This window comes from Amphibalanus amphitrite, unplaced genomic scaffold (genome assembly GCF_019059575.1).
Source record: "Amphibalanus amphitrite isolate SeventyFive unplaced genomic scaffold, NRLGWU_Aamphi_draft 002300F_arrow, whole genome shotgun sequence".
In the NCBI taxonomy this organism is placed as follows: domain Eukaryota; kingdom Metazoa; phylum Arthropoda; class Thecostraca; order Balanomorpha; family Balanidae; genus Amphibalanus; species Amphibalanus amphitrite.
In genome coordinates this window covers 1-21069 of record NW_024883775.1, presented here as the reverse complement: position 1 = coordinate 21069, position 21069 = coordinate 1, and the positions used below count along the sequence as shown (strand labels likewise).

The 21069-nt window shown below is 52.4% G+C and overlaps 3 protein-coding genes across 3 annotated transcripts in view; all 3 read left to right on the top strand.

The window, feature by feature from the left end:
• Positions 1-6374, top strand: part of LOC122376782 (putative U5 small nuclear ribonucleoprotein 200 kDa helicase) — a 33500-nt gene extending 27126 nt beyond the window's left edge. The window contains exons 3-5 of the mRNA XM_043356725.1: positions 718-853; positions 5000-5123; positions 5706-6374. Of these exons, the coding sequence (XP_043212660.1) occupies positions 718-853; positions 5000-5123; positions 5706-5830 (385 nt within the window). The 3' untranslated portion in view covers positions 5831-6374. The remainder of the gene's footprint in view (positions 1-717; positions 854-4999; positions 5124-5705) is intronic.
• Positions 6375-7725: 1351 nt separating this feature from the next.
• Positions 7726-9050, top strand: LOC122376780 (cuticle protein 19-like). The gene is made up of 2 exons (XM_043356724.1): positions 7726-7820; positions 8099-9050. The coding sequence occupies exons 1-2, from the start codon at positions 7809-7811 to the stop codon at positions 8771-8773; spliced, it is 687 nt and encodes a 228-aa protein (XP_043212659.1). The 5' UTR covers positions 7726-7808; the 3' UTR covers positions 8774-9050.
• A 1367-nt stretch (positions 9051-10417) lies between these two features.
• On the top strand, positions 10418-12386 carry LOC122376779 (prolactin-releasing peptide receptor-like). The gene has a single exon (XM_043356723.1). The coding sequence runs from the start codon at positions 11013-11015 to the stop codon at positions 12384-12386; it is 1374 nt and encodes a 457-aa protein (XP_043212658.1). The 5' UTR covers positions 10418-11012.
• Positions 12387-21069: the final 8683 nt, after the last annotated feature.

The following is a 21069-nucleotide window of genomic DNA, read 5'->3' as shown; positions in this document are numbered from 1 at the left end:
CTTTTGCGAGGCTTATATCTCAGCAACCACTTGACCGATTTACATGGGGTAATTTTTGTAGGGTAGCTTCATTCCTTCTACCAAGTATTGGACTATTCCCGATGCATGTGGGTGACCCCTTATGCACGTGCCACGTGCAAAACGAAGAGGTGTCAGTTTTGCAATTGTTGCAATATCTCGGTAACTACTTGGCCGATTGCGCTCAAAGTTGGCATGTAGGTAGACACCCACTAGGCACTGCATATCCATGTGCCAGAGTTGGGGTGCTGCTGCACGTGCGCACGTGCAGGGGTCGTTTCCAGATCTCGAGAACGGCTGGACCGATGGCGCTCAAATTTGGTACACGGTTAGGGACCAGTTAGTAGGGTGCCGTGCACAAGTCAGTTGGGACCCATTTTGCACGTGCGCACGTGCAGGGTGCCGCTCCCAGATCTCGAGAACGGCTGGGCCGATTGTGCTCAAATTTGTCACATCGCTAGAAACCGGTCAGTAGGGTGCCGTGCACAAGTCAGTTGGAGGTACCCCCTCGAAATTTCGCACGTGCAAGACTCACCCCCTCGCTCGCTCCGTTAGTCGCCCCAAAAGGCGCTATACTGGTGTATGTAACTATGGATATAACTTTGCTGCCCTTTATCTCCATTCCTGTGTCGTATTGACGATACTCCCCGCCCTCTGCCTGCCGCTCTCACTGACCGACCAACACCCCTCTGCCGCCAGGTACCCCAACATCGAGCTGACCTACGAGGTAACGGACAAGGACCGGGTGCGCTCCGGTCACCCGGTGCACCTGGTGGTCAGCCTGGAGCGAGAGGACGACGTCGTCGGACCCGTCATCGCGCCCTTCTTCCCTCAGGTGAGTAGGGGGAGTAGTAAAGGAATCTTGGATAGGGGTGCTCGGCTGTGTGGTGGGTGACAGTTACTGAAGGGGTGTCTCGAAGGCCGTATGGGGTACCGTAGTGCTTTACGGTGTTCGGGGTTTTTCAGTATGCATTACAAGGCCGTGCGACAAGTGACAGAAGCGCCGCCACGTTGATATGGGGGGGGGGGGGGGCACCGAAATGAGTCGTGCGTATGGACTATGGATAATTCGGACGGTGTATGGTGGGGGCAGTCGGTCTCCTGCCACGACTGATAGGACGTTATGCGTTGGTGAGCCAACAGAGGAACGTTGTCTGTGGCAACATCACACACGTATTCTACCAAACAACAACATGAGGACGGCTGGTTATCAGATTGGCATACTAGTTATTTCATCTACCTCATTTCCCACATTGTTAATATGGAAAGTAGCTGCCTTTCCGCGCGGGTGGCGGCTGCGCTGGCCGCACGCCCGCGCGTGCCGGGCGTCCATTCGGTCCCGGCCAGGCCAGGCGTGGGACGGCGGACTTGGCGTGATGACTGGTCCGGGAACACAGGCGGTCGGAACGGCAGTCACACGCGGTCGGCGCGGTCCTGACCGAAGCTGAGCGATTCTACTCAATCCATGGTGCTGCGGCCTACACTAGTGAAATATGATGTAATTGTGCGCTCATGACGATAATACGTTGGCAGGCTCACCCTGGAAAAATTATGATATGGGACCTTAGTTGATCCCGAATGCTGAGTTCTTTTGCTCTTTGCACTTCACAGCCACTGCTCTTTGCACTTCACAGCCGTTTCTCTCTCTTTCTTTCTTTCTTTGTGAAGCATTAGCACCAACTACGAGTCGAGTTTGTCGACTTGTCGAGTTTCCACAACAATTCACACGCAGACGCACAACACCAGTTCCCTGACTCAAGGCCCACCCACTGGCCCCAGCTTGTGTCCAACTATATTCTTTGGAATTGGCGCGTCTCTGAACGACTTGGGTTTCCCTCTTTCTCACTCCTCTCCTAAGAGCAAGGCTGAGGAAACCCAACAGGTGAGTTAACAGGTGAGTTGCTCACACGAAAACTGAAATTGATTGAACTGCAACAATTTGATTGATTTGTTTCATTTCATTAATATTTATCTTATGTAATGCGTTCACAAGCTTACCCTGGAAAAAATTATGATGTGGGGCCTCAATTGATTCCGAATGCATTATTCTTCTGCTCTTTGCTCGCACGAAAACTGAAATTGCTTGAACCGCGACAATTTGATTGATTTGTTTCATTTTATTAATATTCATCTTATGTATTTCGCATGGGCGTCGAAACCGGGGGGGACGGGGGGGACGCGTCCCCCCCAGTCGAGGAATCCGGGGGGGGACGTCCCCCGCAAAAATATCCCCATGAATGACTTAAAAAGTGGCCTATGAAAATTGACCTATTGTAGTTTTGATATGAAATTGCAGATATACAAATTGAATCATACGAATAGCTGAGAATTGAATCACTGAGCCCTTGCATACAAATTAGGTACAGGGCTGCGGAGTAGATTGGCTTTTGGTAACTCCGACTCCGGCTGTAAAAAGTCGCTCGGAGTCTGACTCCAATCCCATCTCCGACCACGATGTCACTCAGTCCGCATCGCGGTGAAAAACTTGTGATGTGATGCTTTTGTCTTATTGCACGTTGCTTATCACATTCAAGGATTAGGTATATTGCCTACAATGAGGTACATACAGCTCTAGGCTGTCCGTCCCAAGTCCTCGATAGAGAGCCAAAGCTCCAGTTATAGCCCGGTGACGACCACATCCAGCAAGGGCTGAAGACCGGTCCCAAAGTCTCAGGGTGGGGTGTCAGCTTGCAGGGACTACACATTTCAGGATATTCGCAATAGTCGAGACCCTCAGCTCATTCTCAAACGGCCCTCTTCCCGTTCGAGGCCATCCGACAGTAGGCCTCACCATGGCCCTTGAACGCTTGATGCTTGAGTGTGAGAGGACCTCGTCCCGGTCTGAGAGGGCCCAGGAAGCTTTAATACTCAGTTGGTCCTTGATTAGTCTAACCACGACCCCTACAATCACCACAGCCAACAGAATCTCCAGCTCTTATCCGACCCATCCTTGGGAAACTGTTGAAGTTCCACAATCCACATCGTCATCCACGTGTGCCGTATAACACGACTGGACGTAAACGGGCTTGAGATATTTCGACTAACCAGCCAAGAGCACGACTTAAAACCAGAGTATGTTGACTCCGACTTCAGAGTCAAAGTTCGTTACGATTTCGGTGACGATTTCGGTTACGATTTCGGGTCGGACTACGACAGAAGTCGACTCCGACCCCGCAGTCCTGGAGTTTCACTGTACAAAGTTTCCAACTTCTTGGAAATAAGCTGTACGGTTGACAGAGGATCACACGATTTTTTAGAGGCAGGGCTGCTTGACTTGGTGACAAGACCTTAGCTATCCTGCCTCCTGGTATCAAACTTATACGAAATGCAAAATTCATGTGTTTTTGGCGCTGTTTTGCTGGGCGTTTTTGCTAATTTTCGCGGCGCTTCGCGCCGCCAATTCATACAAGTAAAAAGGAGATATTATGACTAATAACGCCTCTACGCGGAAAGAACATGTGTATGCGTTACAAGTAGTGCATAGCCCTAAAAACGTACGGTAGCCGGCTTATGGGTTTTAAGCCAGCCAATCCGTCCCCCCCAGTCAAAAATCCGTGGCGACGCCCCTGGTATTTCGGCTTTTTATATTGTCTTTCGCGGTGACTGTCGGCCCGCCTCGCGGCTCCCGGAGCCGCTTCGGACTGGCTCCGGCCCGGTTCGGCTCCTTGGTCAGAGTACTTAATCAGCTGTGTTCAGCACGCTGCCCGGCCGAGGGTCGATGTGCGGCGCGGTAACTCATCCTCCCAACACCAAACCGCCGCCGCCGGAGACGTATGGGGCTGCTCCCAGAGGAGATGTAAGGGTTTGAACGCTGGGAACATTCATTTGCGGTGTGAATGAATTGTCCCGACATTAAATCCATCCAACTTTCTGCATGGCACGGTCGCGCTTTTGGAGAGCGCTGTTGAAGTTGGAATTTGCTGCCGAAGTTACCGGGGACATTCATTTGCGGCTCGGCATCCACACCCAACTCTGGCCATGGTAATCAGCGCCCGAGTCGTTATGTGGCGGCGCCGCCTCCCACGCTAAACCATAGCGGGCCGGTGTGTTTAACGTGCGGCCCGGTGCCTGTGGAACCGACGGCTGGGGACGTGATCTCCCTCCTAACGGCAGCAGCGCGCGCTGCCGGCGCCGGCCATCTCCGCCGAGCACCGGGGCAGCTCCACGTGCCGACAAATTGCCTGCCACGACCACGGCTCGCACATGACCGCACGAGCGGCGGACACAATAGGAGGCAGCATTGGTCAGCTAACAGGGTACGTGCGCCGGCACAGTGCTCACTGGGCGGTAATTACACGACAGAACGGTGCATCCAGGCAACGGAACAGAGCATCCAGGCAACGCAGCGCCGCATCCCCGCGCGTGTTGCCGGTGACGGGCCGTGCCGTGTCTTACACACAGCGCCGGTACGTTGCGGATGCAGCCTGATGCGACTGCCGGGCGCTGCGAAAGCTGGGGCACTCAAAGGCCGTGGCAGAGGGTGTGACGTGAGTGACGTCACATTGTAGCTCCAGGTTATTGACGCGCGCGAGGCCTCGACTCAGTTTGATTGAGCAGTCGCGTGTCAAGACGCCACTGCGTCTGTTTGAGAAATGTAGGGAGGTTGAGCGAATGGCTCGCTAGAGAACTAATCAAATGTGATGGTGTTGTTCCATGACAGAATTTGGTGGCTGATGTAGACATTACTTTATATCGATATCAGCGTTGATTGTTAGTCGCATCCAGCGTACCAATGGCGACTGGGAGCGTATTCGGTTCCTACGAACGTGATTCAATCCCAGAGAATGCATATGAGCCAATACAGCGCTCGGAGTCCAGGAAATGTCACCCATTTAGATGACGCTCGTCTCTTCGTGGCACGATAGTGCGGCTGAATCGCCGTGCGTTTCGATTTACGATTTTATGCATATGAGTAGCAGAGTCTCCCGCAACCGCCGCCGACCTTCCGTGTCTGACCCCCCCCCCCCCCTCCCTCGGTCAGCGGCGGGACGAGGGCTGGTGGCTGGTGGTCGGCGACCCCAAGACCAACTCACTCATCTCCATCAAGCGGCTGACGCTGCAGCAGAAGGCCAAGGTGAAGCTGGACTTCGTGGCGCCGTCGCCCGGTGAGTAATGATCGCGGAGGCTCCGAGTCTCTGGAGGCAGACGGAGGCCGGCCCGGACTGGACTGCCGGCGAAACGGTGTGCCAGAGGGGCCTTACAGATCGTAGCTTGCTGGGGCTTACTTTTGTGTGATTATTACGTTGCTGGTGTTATATATCTGTTGTTCTGTCTTGACGTTGTGTCGGGATTTTTCGTCCATGACCCTGTTTCCTATCTTGTTCGCGTTTATCCGGGGGTTTCTTTTTAATGCCATCGTATCATCAAATTAGGCAGAGGCTTAATGACCTCGTAAATGTAATTTATATCGTCACTCATGGGACCTACGCTTGCTATAGTCTATTTTAAGCCAAAGAGATTGAACAAAGTGGTCTAGGCTCATCTTAACGGCACGTTTACACGAAAATACAGGCAAGCGTGTGAACTTCCCACATGGCAGCGTTAAACTGAGATTTCGTCGTGAAAATCCCCTTTTAATAAATGTTTTGGCCCTGGAAACTCGACCCGTCACGCCATCAACGACACGCGTCGTGCTCGCTTTGTTCTAACTACCGCTGCTCGCTGACTGACGTCCGTGGCGTTTTCAGGGAAGCACACTTACGTGCTGTACTTCATGTCGGACTCGTATATGGGCTGCGACCAGGAGTACAAGTTCTCTCTGCAGGTTGGCGAGGCGGACAGTGACAGTGAGAGCGGCAGTGACAGCGACTGAGCGAGCGATCCCGCCGGCGTACGATGTGCGTGTGCGTGCGTGTGCGTGTGTTCGCTAGATGGGACACGGGAGTGGTGCGTGATGCGATACGAGCGTCTGTTTCATAGTGTGGATGTTTTCGGTTGGTTGTATGGAGCAGACTGTGTTTTAGGTGGCCAACTTGGCTGATGTTTTGGAACGTGCTTTCGTATCGCATCAGACCGGCAGGACAGTCGGCACCGCCAGATATGCGCGGGGCGTCATCAGGACTGCCGTCATCACCTGTTACGTACCGTGTGTCGAGTGTCACAGAGAGCATCCCTCGCTCAGTAACCGCCGGGCCGGCTGGACTCGCACCTCACCCAGTGAATGTCGCACTGGGTGGAACTCGCTGCTGTGTGCGCCAGAGGGCCATATACGCGTGTTCTGCGTACCGACGAGCCGCAGCTGTCGTCTCCGGTGATGTGTCGGTGCTCACGGCTCGGGTCGCGCCCCAGCGGCCGGCCAGCAGCGCCCGGCGAGCCCATCGGCCCGAGACCTCGTACAATAAATCGCCAGCTCGCCACCCAGCTCGTTTGCTGGGTCCCTCCGCGGACCGACGACAAGCGGCGGTGCCAGTGCCGCCCTTGTGGAGCATCGGACCGGCGCGGATCGCAGTGCCGGCGAGCGCACGGCCGACTCGGGTCAGTAGTGGGATCATTGCAGGGATTGTGATGGAGACGGGAAAGGCACGGACAGACTCAATGCCGTATTACGGCGCACGAACTCACAGGGTTACGACGGTTGACACGGCACTGGAAGGCGTGCTGGCGACAACGTCTTATGTAGGGTTCAACGGGATAGGTACGAGAAGTGACACCACTCATCAGTACATTTTCTGTCATACACCTCTCTAAATCTTTGCTTATGTAGTGGCCTATTTTTAATTGTTCACACATGTAATACAAACAATCATTTGTGTGCCCGTCGGCGCTAGGCTGCCCGCACTAACAACCGACATCACGTCGCCGGGCCGACCCGGAACTGTCCTCACTGCAGCCATCTACGACCGGATATCGTTATATACTGGTCCGCATGCATTCTCATTAGCCGTAGCTAACCTATGATCACCCGGGCCCGACCAGGCGCTGTACCAATATCCGTCCATTACGCGATGATGTCACCCAATGACGCAACAGTTGATGAGGATGTTCTCGGAAACTAAGAACACTCGCCACTAGCCAGTCCATCGTGGAAGCATGGTGAAAGGCTCCTTGGCTTCAGAGGATAATTAGGTGCATTATTGATGGACTGTTCCGCATTGACAAAAAAAAAAACTTCCTAACTAGGATAAACTTAGTAAATAATAGAGAAATTGGCAACTGATTTTCGGTCAAGTCGTTGGTGTACTCCAGCAAACACCGAATGCGACCTGAAAAATGGGCAAAAATGTGTACATAAGTGTGGAACACTCATCGTAGCATATGTTCTAGGGCATTGATGGGGTTTGGCACGCGCTGCTAAGCTGTCAGGTAAATGACCGGATATAAAAAATGGCCTTGATATAAAAGAATATATAATAGCCCTGTTGACCTAACGAGTGCCCTGGGGTCAAGGTATGGCATTAATTAATAATCCTCACTTTTTGCAGGGCATAAATGTTCTTCACCTACGACATGACTCCTTTGCTTATTGCTGTCGTAAATTTTTATTGCAGTTATATTGTAGGTCACAGTTTCAAGTCGTACCCTGAAAACAGCGACAGTAGAGGCTGAACCGGTGAAGAATCGCTGTCAGCAACACGTCTGTTTATTGAAGGCCGTCAACGGAACCGGAAGACCCCCCACCCCCACCCCCACCCCATCGAATCTGGCTCGCCCTGTGACCGGGTTACGGGCTAGATCTAGTGCCGGCCCGCCCTTACCCGCTACATCGTGGGTATAAAACCCGACCCAGCCACGCCCCACGGTGTAGTCACTGATCAGGGAGGTTGCCTGCCACGTCCGGAGACGCAGCCGCCATGATGAGCTCGGTAAGTGTTCGGTTCTCTGCTAACTGAGCACCATTGGTGATTGGACGATGTAAAGACAGTGCCACAAACATGAACTGGAGTGAGCTATGTGCCATGGAAGCTGTCGGGTAGTAGCGTTAGATAGTTAAAATGGCTTGTAACGTTGCAACGTTGAGATACGGCCGGCTTAAGATGCGATTCGTTGCTGGTCGCTCGTAAAAGTTTTTTGCGTGCAGCAGTCTTCGCTGAAAAATACACGTTTCACTGAGACTGATCGGTCTGCTGTTTCACTGCTGCAGGTATCTGTGTGGCTGCTGTCAGCCGTCTGCGCCCAGCTGGCAGCGGCTCAGGCGCCCACCCAGTACAACTACCCCGAGTTCACGGGCGGCTACCAGGCTGCCGGAGCGGCGGCCAACCGTCTGGCTGCCGCGCGGACCGGTGGGTTAGCGCCGGCGCCCCGGGCGGCCGCCACCGGGCCGGGCCCCTACAACGCCGCCGCCGTGGCCGCCGGGTACAACTACCCGGAGTTCACTGGAGGGTACCCGGCCCGCCAGCAGGCCCCTGCGCAGGCCTACAGCCCCGCACCGGCGGCTTACAACGCCGCGCCTGCCGCCTATAGCCCTGCCCAGGCCGCCTACAACCCCGCTCCCGCCGCCTACAACCCCGCAGCCTACAGCAGCGCCGCAGCTTACGATAACGGCGGCTACAGCGGCGGCTCTGCCTACGACAACAGTGGCTACAACGACGGCTACCAGGCGCAGAGCGGGCCGTCCCACTACAACTACGGCTACGCCAGCGACACGTCGGCCAAGCAGGAGGTGCGCTCGCCGGACGGCACCGTGCGCGGCGCCTACAGCTACATCGACGCCAACGGCAGGACGCAGAAGGTGGAGTACGTCTCGGACTCGACCGGCTTTCACGTGGTGCGGGGCACCAACCTGCCGCAGGCGCCGGCCCCGCCGCCGACGGCGTAGGGCGTGGTGGCGAGCGTCGTGAGTGGGGACGAGGTAGAGGGTTGGGCTCGTGATATTAGTCTGGTCGGACGGGAGTCAGCCGGAGGTCAGCCTACGACGGGCTTTGGGCGGGTGGCCTGTTCAGATCAGTGAATACGGGGACTGGGCCCTGTGCGTGCAGGGCAGCTGTTCTATGGATTGTATGTTGTTTTCGTGTGACGTTCGCGTCTTGATGCTTGCCGATAGATTGTCAATTACCTGATGAAGATTTGTTTTGATAAGGTAGCAATGACCTTTACTTTGAGTTCGATGCAATGTAACCATCGTCTGATCATAACGCATTTGGGAAGAGGAGCCAGGAGGCGCTCTTTCGCTCTTTCGTTTTCCCTCACTCTTTCTCTCTATCGCGTCTGCTTTGCCACGTAGCGACAAACACCGCTGCCACTGGATAGTCCACAGTTGGCACCCCGCCGGCTCGGTCCAGCTCTCCCGCAGCTAGTGTCACGCGTTCATTCCCACTGGGGTCGACACGTGCAGCCCCACCGGAGCCGTCAGCGACGCCAACCACCTCGCCGGCTCCACCCACCGAACACAACAGACGCCGCCCACCGTCACACAGCGGTGCACATTCTCCAACACTTGTTTTTACCGGCGCCGGACCCCCGCCAGGCCAAGGCAATCAGGGTTCATCTGATTAGGCCGCCGGGCACACGGAGGTCGCTGCTTGAGAGCATTGATCGGGAGGTCAGCCGGCCGGTCGGTTGGCTGGCTCAGCTGCGGCCTAGAGGAAGTGAACGGCGGCCAGCGGTGGAGAGGGAGAGAGCTAGTAACTAGTAAGGGGCTGCGGAAGTCGGCTGAGTGCGGGTGGGTCAGTTTTCACTGGTCACTGATCGCTGACTTTCGAAGCTGCATAAATATCATGTATTTTTACGATTATTCTGGTCATAGAATTTGCTGGAAGAATATTGCTGTCAGAACGCCTGTCATGTGAAGCCGACTTGACCCTCACCAAGTTATTTTCGTGCACTCAAACTTTTTGCCCGGTACTGCGATGGGCGATGAGCCCTAACATATTGCGCTTGCGTTTCTGAATCCGCGCACTTTATGCGTTCATTTGCAGTCTGCTTCATTAGGCATTCAGTGGTTGTCGCTGAATTTCCCGAGGCAATACATTTCGTCGGGGAGTTCCAGGATAACGTAACCACATTAGCCGCGAGACCTATGTATGACCTGTGGTGACACAACCACAAGAAATTCCCTGTCGTATAAGGCGCCCGGGTCTGAATAGCCTAGTGTTATCAGCACACAGAGCACGCCCTATACCCTCATCTGCACGGCATTATGCAGTTGTTATGTCGTTAATTTTACATCGTCACGGTATAGGTACTACGCTCAGACATCTCCAAACAATCAGACACCACTGGCACTGTCGCCCGGAATTACCAGCAGCAGTGCGTGTTTTATGTGTCGCCGTGCGGCACAAAAACCCGCCCGGCCGGCCGGGCCGACTGTCGGCGGCAGGTGCGCCGGCGGAGGCAGTGGATTTCCGCCGCGCGTCTGCGGCCGCTCCGTCGGTCGAGACGCACCGGCGCGGCGGCGGCGCGGCAACAGGTCGGCCCGGCGGCCCGGCGGCCGCCAGTGGTGTCGGCGCCGGCTGCGGGGAGGGTGGCGCCGCCGGAGCTCGCTGAGGGGGCATCTGCACGGCCCAGAGCCGACGGCAGACCGAGCGACGACCAGAGGCCGACGCGCTGCCACCGGCCGAAGATTGGGGCAGGAACAAGAGCAAACCCGTAAAAACTGACGCCAAGCTCTATTGGATAGAGAAAACAGGTTAGACGATAAGACAGATAATTTATCTGACAGAAGACAGCCAGCAGCAGTATTCCAGAAGATCAGGAATCGCGTCCATATTGAGGAATAGGAGACAATCTTACTTGCCGAGCAAGCGTTACATTACATCGTCCGCTGGACGGAAGGTAAACCGAATTAACTAAGACAGGCGCACTTCATGCGTAAAACGAGACTGCAGCAAGAATTGCTAAACCCGCGAGTAACAAGTTAGAAGTCTGCAACCGACGGTATCGCAGACCCAGCGATCGAACTACTAATTAACTCAAGTTTGACCAATCAAGAACTTGAAACTGAGGCGTTCATTTACTAACGAAACTTTTCGGCACAATCCAAAGCCGTACAAACTTCCATCTGTCAAAGGTCCTTGTGATACGCCTAAGCCCGTTGAACTTGGTTGAAAGGAAGCAGAATGGCGGCAAATGCCAGCGAATTACTTCAGCAAGTGCACAAAAAAGTTTACGATGAACAGTTTCTCATCCTTTACGCAAACAACTCTTTGCCGCCGTTCCAGAACATGTCTACGATTATCATGGAAGATCCGCAGAACTTTGTTCTGACCATGAAGGTGCAGATCATCTTCTACATGATCTACTCCATCATCTTCCTGCTGGGTATCTGCGGCAACTTCCTGGTGGTGTACGCCGTTCTGCACAACAGGGCCATGCAGAACGTCACCAACTTCTTCATCCTGAACCTGGCGCTCTCCGACATCCTGCTGTGCGTGCTCTGCGTGCCCTTCACCCCGCTGTACACCTTCCTCAACCGGTGGGTCTTCGGCAACGTCCTCTGCCACCTGGTCCCATGCGCGCAGGCCATCAGTATCTATATCTCCTCGCTGACCCTCACGGCCATCGCCATCGACCGCTTCGTCGTCATCATCTACCCGTTCCGGGCGCGGATGCTGACGTCGACATGTCTGGCACTGATCCTCTGTACGTGGCTGTTCTCCACGGGCGCCACGCTGCCCTACGGCGTGTACGTCGAGTACAAGATGACCACCGACGGCGACTACGTCTGCGAGGAGAACTTCCCGGACGACCTGCGCCTGACGTTCGGCACCATCACCACCGTGCTGCAGTTCGTCGTGCCGTTCCTCATCATGACCGTCACTTACACGCTCATCTCGCTGAAACTCTCCAGTCGCGTGCGCTCCAAGCCCGGCTCCAAGAGCGTGCGCAAAGAGCAGGCCGACCGCGAGAGGAAGCGGCGCACCAACCGGATGCTGATCGCCATGGTGGCCGTGTTCGGCCTCTCCTGGCTGCCGCTCAACCTGATGAACATCCTGGAGGACGTCTCCATCAACCTGGGACTCGGCTGGGAGAACTGGCCCTACTTCCACCTGCTCTTCTTCGTCGCGCACGCCATCGCCATGAGCTCCACCTGCTACAACCCGTTCCTCTACGCCTGGCTCAACGAGAACTTCCGCAAGGAGTTCAAAGAGATCCTCCCCTGCTTCCGCGCTGCCATCGCCGGTGGCAGCGGCACCGCCAGGGGTACTTTCGGCACGGGGCACACCCGGAACGGTATCGGCAGGAACGGCGGCACGAGCGAGCCGCGCACGAACGGCGTCAGCCTGCAGCCGAGCCCGGCCGGCCGGCCGGAGGACGGCCACGCTGGCGCCGCCGGTCCGCCGGTGCCGCTGACCAGCATCCAGGTCAAGTACGAGGTCGGCAACGACAGCGTGCTGCTGCTGACGTCCGACCGGACCAGCGACGCCCGACACGTCTCCACGCTCACCGCCGAGACGGCCACAGACGCGTCGCCGCTCGTCACCGACCTCTAGGTGAGCAGGGGCTAATGCAGGGACTCGCCTGACGCCTCTAGGTGAGCAGGGGCTGGTGCAGGGACTCGCCTGACGCCTCTAGGTGAGCAGGGGCTGGTGCAGGGACTCGCCTCTAGGTGAGCAGCGGCTGGTGCAGGGACCCACCTCTAGGTGAGCAGGGGCTGGTGCAGGGACTCGCCTGTAGGTGAGCAGGGGCTGGTGCAGGGACTCGCCTCTAGGTGAGCAGGGACTGGTGCAGGGACTCGCCTCTAGGTGAGCAGGGGCTGGTGCAGGGACTCGCCTCTAGGTGAGCAGGGGCTGGTGCAGGGACTCGCCTCTAGGTGAGCAGGGGCTGGTGCAGGGACTCGCCTCTAGGTGAGCAGGGGCTGGTGCAGGGACTCGCCTCTAGGTGAGCAGGGGCAGGTGCAGGAACTCGCCTCTAGGTGAGCAGGGGCAGGTGCAGGGACTCGCCTCTAGGTGAGCAGGGGCTGGTGCAGGGACTCGCCTCTAGGTGAGCAGGGGCTGGTGCGGGGACTCGCCTGACGCCTCTAGGTGAGCAGGGGCAGGTGCAGGGACTCGCCTCTAGGTGAGCAGGGGCTGGTGCAAGGACTCGCCTCTATGTGAGCAGGGGCTGGTGTAGGTGCAGGGACTCGCCTCTAGGTGAGCAGGGGCTGGTGCAGGGACTCGCCTCTAGGTGAGCGGGGACTGGTGCAGGGACTCACCTCTAGGTGAGCAGGGGCTGGTGCAGGGACTCGCCTGTAGATCAGCTGGGGCTGGTGCAGGAACTCGCCTTAACCCTATTCCTGGCGGGCTCCGCCGGGACAAGAAACTGGCGGGGGGGGGGCCGATTCGGCCCCCCCTTCGGATCTCAAAAACTACACATCGCAGCGACAAACGGCGAACGGTGTTTGATAGGTCGTTTTAAGATCTACAACTTTTACATAAAACATTTTCAGGTCAGGTCAATATTGAGGTCACCAGAGGTCATCAACGATAAAATGTTTTGGAATTAGTTACCTATATAACTTTTAAACTAAGAAACATAGAGACATAAAACCAATACATTTTTTGTTGCTCTCGCCGAGGCGATGCGAAATAAGTATGTGATGACCTTCACAGGTCAATTTAGAATTTGACCTGAGGTCAAGGTCAGGTCATTCATCAATGAGGTTGTGGGGTATGGTCATGCTGCATACCAAACGACGCGCCTTGGCCAGGCGAGCAGTTTGGTACCACTTACAAGTCTTAAGCACCATCATGTCGTGATTTATTGACAGAAAAACGATTTATGACGTCACATGACCTCAGATGACCTTTGCCGGTGCCCCTGTCAATTAGCGGCACCAGGATCATCACCGATGAGATAATCTTCCATAATACTGAAAGAACTGGGTGGTTTTGACTCGTTTACACGAAGCAGGAGGCGTTTCAATATTTTCCCATAGGCTTGCAATGTAAAGGTCACGAGTCTGGCCTGACCTCAGGTCACAGATATGAAAATTCTGATATATACAAATTGCACATACTGGTACCCTAACTAAAGCCTGAAGAGAAGAAATTGATCGGTCAAAAACTCTAGCTCTGGCGTGATTGCAAACTTTTCTGAGGTAGGGTCACCAAACCGCCTCTGGTGACCTGACCTGAGGTCAGATCAACTCAAAATTTTCAGAAATGTTGCGTAAAAGCCTTTTAGAAAAAGTCAGAAAATTTGAGCTTCCTAGCTCAAAGCGTTTGGGAGATATAACCAAAAAACCTCAGGGGGGTGGCTCCTGAGGCCCCCCCCGCCAGGAATAGGGTTAAGGTGAGCGGGGACTGCTAGAGAGACTCATCTCTAGGTAAGGACGGCTAGGGTAAGCTAAATATTAACCCTCGCCCATGTAGGGGGGGGGGTTGGTGCAACCCCCCCCCCCTGAGGTTTTTCGGAAATAGCGCAAAAACGGCGGCGCGCAGCGCCGCCAAATTTTGGGTACCTTATGGGGCAAACCTTGCGCATCTTTTAATAAAAAAAATTTGACCGGGTCATGCCAGGTCACGGAGTTATGACGTCACAAAGGGAACAGCCTCAGGCCGGATTTTCACAAACTGAGTGCCAACGCCCGAGGTTTCCTGCCGGTGGTACGGACATCGGTTGATGGATCGTGATGAAACTTCCCATGCATGTTGGGGCAAGTATTGGCTATCATATGGTATAAGAAACTTGACCGGGTCAGGTCAGGTCACGGAGCTATGACGTCACAAGAGGAACAGCGTCCGGTACTATTTTTGAAAAGCGCCCGAACCACTATTTTGCTAATTCTTGTCACCTCAATGGGAATATGCAGCAATATTAGCTTCTATAGGGAGCAAATGGACATCCCAAATCCAAAAATACAATCAGATTTCAAAAATTTAAATTTTGATTTTTCGAATTTCTGCCGCCGACTGTGACCTTGCCGACTTCCGGCGCTCCCAACGCGCCATTTTTAGAGCTAGGGAAACGAAATACATACCAAACGACAGAGAATTGATCAAGGAACACGATAGTGAAGGTTTCAAGTCGATATCTCCCACCGTTTTGCCGCAATCGCCGCGGAAAATTTGAAAAAGTCTATTTTTCCGAAAATTTGACCTTTGACCGGTCAAAAGTAGGTCAAATGTTGACCTAGGACCAAAAAATATACCACCAATCGCGAGATCTCGGCGAGAGCAATCCGTTGGTCTTTTCCGCTAAGCTCTACGACGCTCCGTTTTCAAACGCCAAGGGGGGGGGTCGCACCAACCCCCCCCCCTGCATGGGCGAAGGTGGCAGATCGCCGTTTACGGGCGAGGGTTAAGATACCGATGAACATTTGCCGATTCCTAGGTGAGCAGGGGTCGACTAGTTATTACGTAGACGGGAACCAGCCTCACACCAGGCGATGGGTATCTACGACTACGACTGTTTGGACTTTTGACTTGCGATCACAAGATCTTTTTCACGAATTTGCCGAGTTACTAAACGAGCAAAGACTGTCGACTAAACACGGACTACGACAGTCAATGCTGTGCATTTTAAGATGCTGTAGATAGATAAAAGGTAAGCTTCCAGCATGAAGTGTTAACAAATCAAGAAAGAAGTTGCCGAAACCTTTCCCTAATAAGAGAAAATGTAGCATACTTTTGCTACTCAGTGTGATATCGCCACGCTTGATGTAATTAAAACGTTATCAGCCGCGAATAGTTTTGCTAAATTTTGTTTTAGCGATGTTTTCCGTTGGTAGGTCGGCGACACCAGCCGAGGTGCTACTCTGTATTCCACCCCTTAGCCTGCCGGTCTCGTGACAAACAAAGTAAACTCGCTAAAAGCCGACAACAGTGGAGTTGGGTTACTGTTTTCTCGGTCCTGAAGCACCGTGTGAAAAAAATATCTAGGTTTCTCACTCGCGTCTCTTTTGTTTTTTACTTCGTGTGGCTGCTGTGATGTCGTTGCATTACGTGGTTCTTGTGTCTTGAAAGGAGAAGCAAACCTTTTCTCAGATCTCCCTTTGCAGAAGCTTATTCGCTAAAAGGTTATGATTACCTCAAAGCCCTCAAAGTAACCAGTGGGAGTCACCTCTCTTCTACAATCGATGTCTATCCCTATCATTACGAGCGAGCGAGCGCAGCGAGCGAAGTGAGTCTTTTCCATATAACGGAAAAATCTCAGTATGAGCGGCCCGGCCCGGCCCGGCCCGGCCTGTAACGCTTTTGAGAGGCTTATATCTCAGCAACCGCTGGACCGATTGGCCCTGCGGTCTTTTTTGCTGGGTAGCCCCATCCAAGATGCCGGGCCCCATCCCTTCTACCCCGTAATTGACTACTTTTGATACACCTTAGTGACCGTCGTGGCACGTGCCACGTGAAAAGTCAGGGGTGTTCAAGCTGTTTTGCAAAAGTAGTGATTTTGAGAGGCTCATATCTCAGCAGCCGCTTGGGCGATTGACTTGCGGTAATTTTTGTAGGGTAGCAACTTCCCTTCTACCAAAAATAGGATACTCTCGATGAATGTGGGTCACCCCCAGTGCACGTGCAAAATACAACAATAAGAGGTGTCAAATTTGTTCCCATTTTAATAACTCGGTAATTACTGGGGCGATTTCGCTGAAACTTGGCATACAGGTAGGCACCCACCAGGCAATGCATTCCCATGTGTTGTGGTTAAGGTGCTACTGCACGTGCGCACGTGCAGGGGGCGTTTCCAGATCTCGAGAACGGCTGGGCCGATTGCGCTCAAATTTGGTACACGGTTGGGGACCAGTTAGTAGGGTGCCGTGCAAAAGTCAGTTTGGACCCCGTTTGCACGTGTGCACGTGCAGAATGCCGCTTCCAGATCTCAGGAACGGCTGGGCCGATTGCGTTCAAATTTGGCACACCGCTAGCGACCGGTTAGAAGGGTGCTTTGCGCAAGCCCGTTGGAAGTTCCCTCTCGCCCTTCCGCACGTGCAGCCTGCAGGGTTCACTATCTCGCTCGCTCGTTCTTCGCCCAAAAGGCGTTTTACTGGTATGTAGCATGCCTATGTAGTTTGGTGGTGGTAAGATTGGTACCCACCCATGTAGACATGGGCGTAGGAACGGCTGGAACATTGTGGGTGCATGGGTGCAGAAATCCAGCCATGGCCGGTGAAGCGGGGGGGGGGGGGGTAGGGAGCGACACCCGGAGCGAAGGCTTGTTACGAGCTTTGAGGGGAGTGTATACCATGTCGAAAAGGTACCGACCGATAAGTGCATTTGGAAGCATTAATTCCCTCGCATGTGTAGGGGGTCGGATGAGCCTCCATGGGTTTTCGCAAATAACTCGCGCAAAAAGCGGCCGATCGCGACGAAAGTTTAAGTACCCTCGAGTTCATCAGTTTTACACCTACTCTGAAAATTTCATGACCCTGACCCAAAAGACCTTTGACCTGTGACCTGATTCTCGAGACCATGTTCGGCCGGAATCGCGATTTGGCGTATGTTAGCTCACATTATCCGCGCGTTTCAAGTCTTTTTGTGATTGTAGACGTCCAAACATGTGAAATGATGTTCGTCCCATGCATCACGGTGGGTGTGAAGGTCACCTGAAGGTCAGGTCAGGTCATTGACCTTTGATGACCTCGGTTCACTTTTTCGAGCATTACATGTTTCTAGGGTAGTTTTTCGGGCTGATTTCGAATTAAGCATCCATTTGAATGTTTACGAAGTAGTTTTAATGCCTTCGTAACATGCTACGACGCCGTCAGTGGTAGTTGACACCTACTATGGATAGCCGGTAGGACGCCTAATGGTTGACCTGACCCGATCTGGCCTAAATGCATGAATAAATCATCTGTGATCAAAACTAACATGATATTCGTGATCAGCACCCCGAAAAAAAAACTCGATAACAGCTTCACTTTACGCAGTTCTAGCAGGTCCCGATTTTCCCGACTTTGGGAACATTGACCTGACCTGGAAGGTCAACCAATGACTTAGGACCTTAAAATTGGGTATCTTCGGCTTCCTCTCGTCACGGGCAACACCCTCGTTTTTTCCGCGAAGCTCTAGCTCGATCAGCCCCCCCTCCCCCTACACATTAGAAGCTGGAAAACGCCGCACACATGCGAGGGTTAATATTGTCAATATTGACTACCGCAAAAAGTAAAAGCGGCCAACTTAGCCATTTTCGAAGATATCGGGCTAAAAAAATTGACAGTGGGTCATCGGCTCGGTATGTGTTCAATCACATGCTCCATTTCCTTTTTCCCCTCAGCACAAATGTAAGTTTTGAAGACCATCACAAAAACAAATGCTTCGAAAGATAAATAGTGGGCAACATATCCTGAATTCGTCGTGCTGCATGGGAAGTAGTGTTGATGAGAAACGGGGTTTTTGGTTCAGATTATTGTGGGTGCAGAATACATTGTCTGCACCCACTGGAGAAATATTGTGGGTGCAGCTGCACCCTTGCACCCATGGTTCCTGCGCTTATGCATGTAGAAGGCAAACCTTATTCTTTTTCTTTGGTTCTCATTTTTAGGAGATGGTCTCTTATTGACATTCGATTTTGAGGCTGAAGACGGAAGTAATATAACTATACAATCACTAGTGGAATGAAAGAACAATGTAACCCTAAATAAAATTAAATTATAACGTCCGGATTTCAAAATATGATTCAGACGTGTTCAGAAGCTTATTTTCAACTCATGGTTATCAGCAAGGTTATCAGTAAATTAATTTGAAGTTGAAAAATACATGTAGGTAAGTAGGTACCAAATAAATACATACAGATAAAACAACGCCTGAATTTTTAATCTACATAGTAGGCATTAACTTACAACGCAAATGAAAAATAATACACTGATGCGGCTCCAATACCTATATAGACGTTCAACAGATTATTATTCAATTGTTTAAGTACAAATTTTTAAACTATTCAGCTTTTCACACGTTATGAAATATGTTCAAGACGTTTACGAAACAAAACGTCTAGTGCCAGTCTAACAATGTTTCACGACACAATTTGTAAGTGTCGTTTGTCGCAGGCAACTGAATACAAAAACGCTGTTTTCAGAGTGTGATAACCTTATTTATGCCGTCATTTTGACTCTTTGACCGCCGTGAAGCCTTGACTTCTTTATTCAAAAGGTTTTCCTCTTTTATACTCGTGACTCGTGAGCCACTCAAATGTTCAGTCCTCTGAGCCTGGGCTATAACATGATCGAACAAAACACTGAACAAACACTCAACACTAAAAACTGCCACTGACAGTGGATCCACCTCCCCGAATCCGAAACCAATTACCAAACTCGAAACCAGCTAGGGGTGGCGCAGCGGGTGGGCGCCGACCCCGGCCCGATCGGGCTGCCATCGACCGAACGGCCGGGATGGCCGCCGCGCCGGGTCCCCGGCTAATGCCGCGTGGGATGACGACCTGGCGACCGCGCGGAGGAGGCTACTCTTCCCGCATCGCGCCGGCCAGACCGCCGAGTGGAGGGACCTAACTGGCACCGCTGGACTGACCAGATCGCGGACAAGACCCAGACTCCAAACCACTAACCAGACCCAGACCCAGACCCTGGACCACCGGGGCCAGACCCCGGACCGCGGGCCAGACCCCGAACCAGACCCAGACCCCGAACCAGACCCAGACCGTGTCCTGGGCGCCCGGCGAACGAAACTCCTTTGGGACGGACCAAATATATAGACATAGCCGCTCAGTAAATGTAGCCATGGACGAGCCATTCCGCTGACATATTTCATGCCGGTTGTTTCCCAATCGGTATTGATGCTGAACACTCATTGACATAGATGCTATCGGGATGGGGCGTATGTCCCGAATGCTTTTCCTGTCTGATAGCATTGTAAAAATGTACGGCAGATAATGACTCCTTTTTTACCATAATGTCTTTCGGGTTTATCAGATAGTTGCGGCTTAGCACTGAAGAAATTATACTGTTAACATTGAGCAAGATATTGTAGCCCGTTTTTGAAGCGTTCAATGATGTAGCACATTAAGGGCTAGGTTGCTTTGGTTATTTAATTGCACATTACGCAGGTCATTAAGTATGCTGATGTATGTATAGGACAGCACTAATAAAATAGTCTTAACACGAGATTATTGAGAGCCTGTAACCAAGGCCGATGGATGGCTATTTAGTAAATACCTGATCTTAACGAAAATAATAATATTTTAATTCCCTAATCTTAATTATCTAAGTGCTCAACTACACCAAAGTTCCAATGAAATTCGTCTCTCATTGCTACATCAGAAATTATTTAAGGGCACCTTAAATCAAGAGTTCAGAGCAGGTGCAGAGCAATAGAGCTATGCAAAATAGCGTGTGACCTTTCTTATGTGATGCATTTATCATCAAGAAACTTTGCAGCTGTTCCGATTTTAAAGTAAACTGGACCTATTCCGGCTCCCAAAGCATACTTATTTGTGACGTTTCGACAACAATAAGCTAGCATGTGTGTTTTAGATTAGAACACAGTCTATGTTGTTCTTTCATACTGCTGACCTAGAAATGCGCCTTTCTTATTTCTCTCTTCCCTCTCATGGAGATTGATTGTCATCAACTAGACGACAGGACAGAAACTGGAAGCGAAGTTTCAATGACCGTCAATGAGGGCGTGCCAGCAAAGACTATCGATTAAGAACTTAATTGGTGTAGCGGATTGAGTACCATTAAAGGGCCAAGTCCATTATTTGCCATTGCTGTAATGACTTTAACGCTAGCTGGGAAATATGTTATAATGATGGACTTGCAACAAATTGTTACGAATTTCACTCATTTCAGTACTAATTTAGTGCTGTGATGAGCTAACGGCGCTTAGACTTGTCTTTTCTGGTCGCTGAGATCGGCATTTTGATACCTAGGTGAAAAGGCAATAGCATTTCGTTCAATACAATGACAGTTTATCAGTCTGACTGAACAATGGGATAGTGCGGCAGGGCTGGTCATTACGCCGCCCGATGATACGAATTCATGAGGGAGGACTGAACTTCAAGTAATCTTGATCGTGGGCGAACTGACCCAGCTAAAGCCGAATGCGATTAGATAACATTGCTGTCTGGCATTGTGTGAGTTGGTGGGAAAGTGCATCTTTCTAGTCTGAAATCGACTCTGACCCATGTCACCGTTACGTCGCATGAATTTCAGCGCCTTCGTCAGGTCGTTTCAGAATACCACATGTCTTACCTAATGTATGGGGATGACGTCACCTCGTCAACCAACGCAGTCATAGG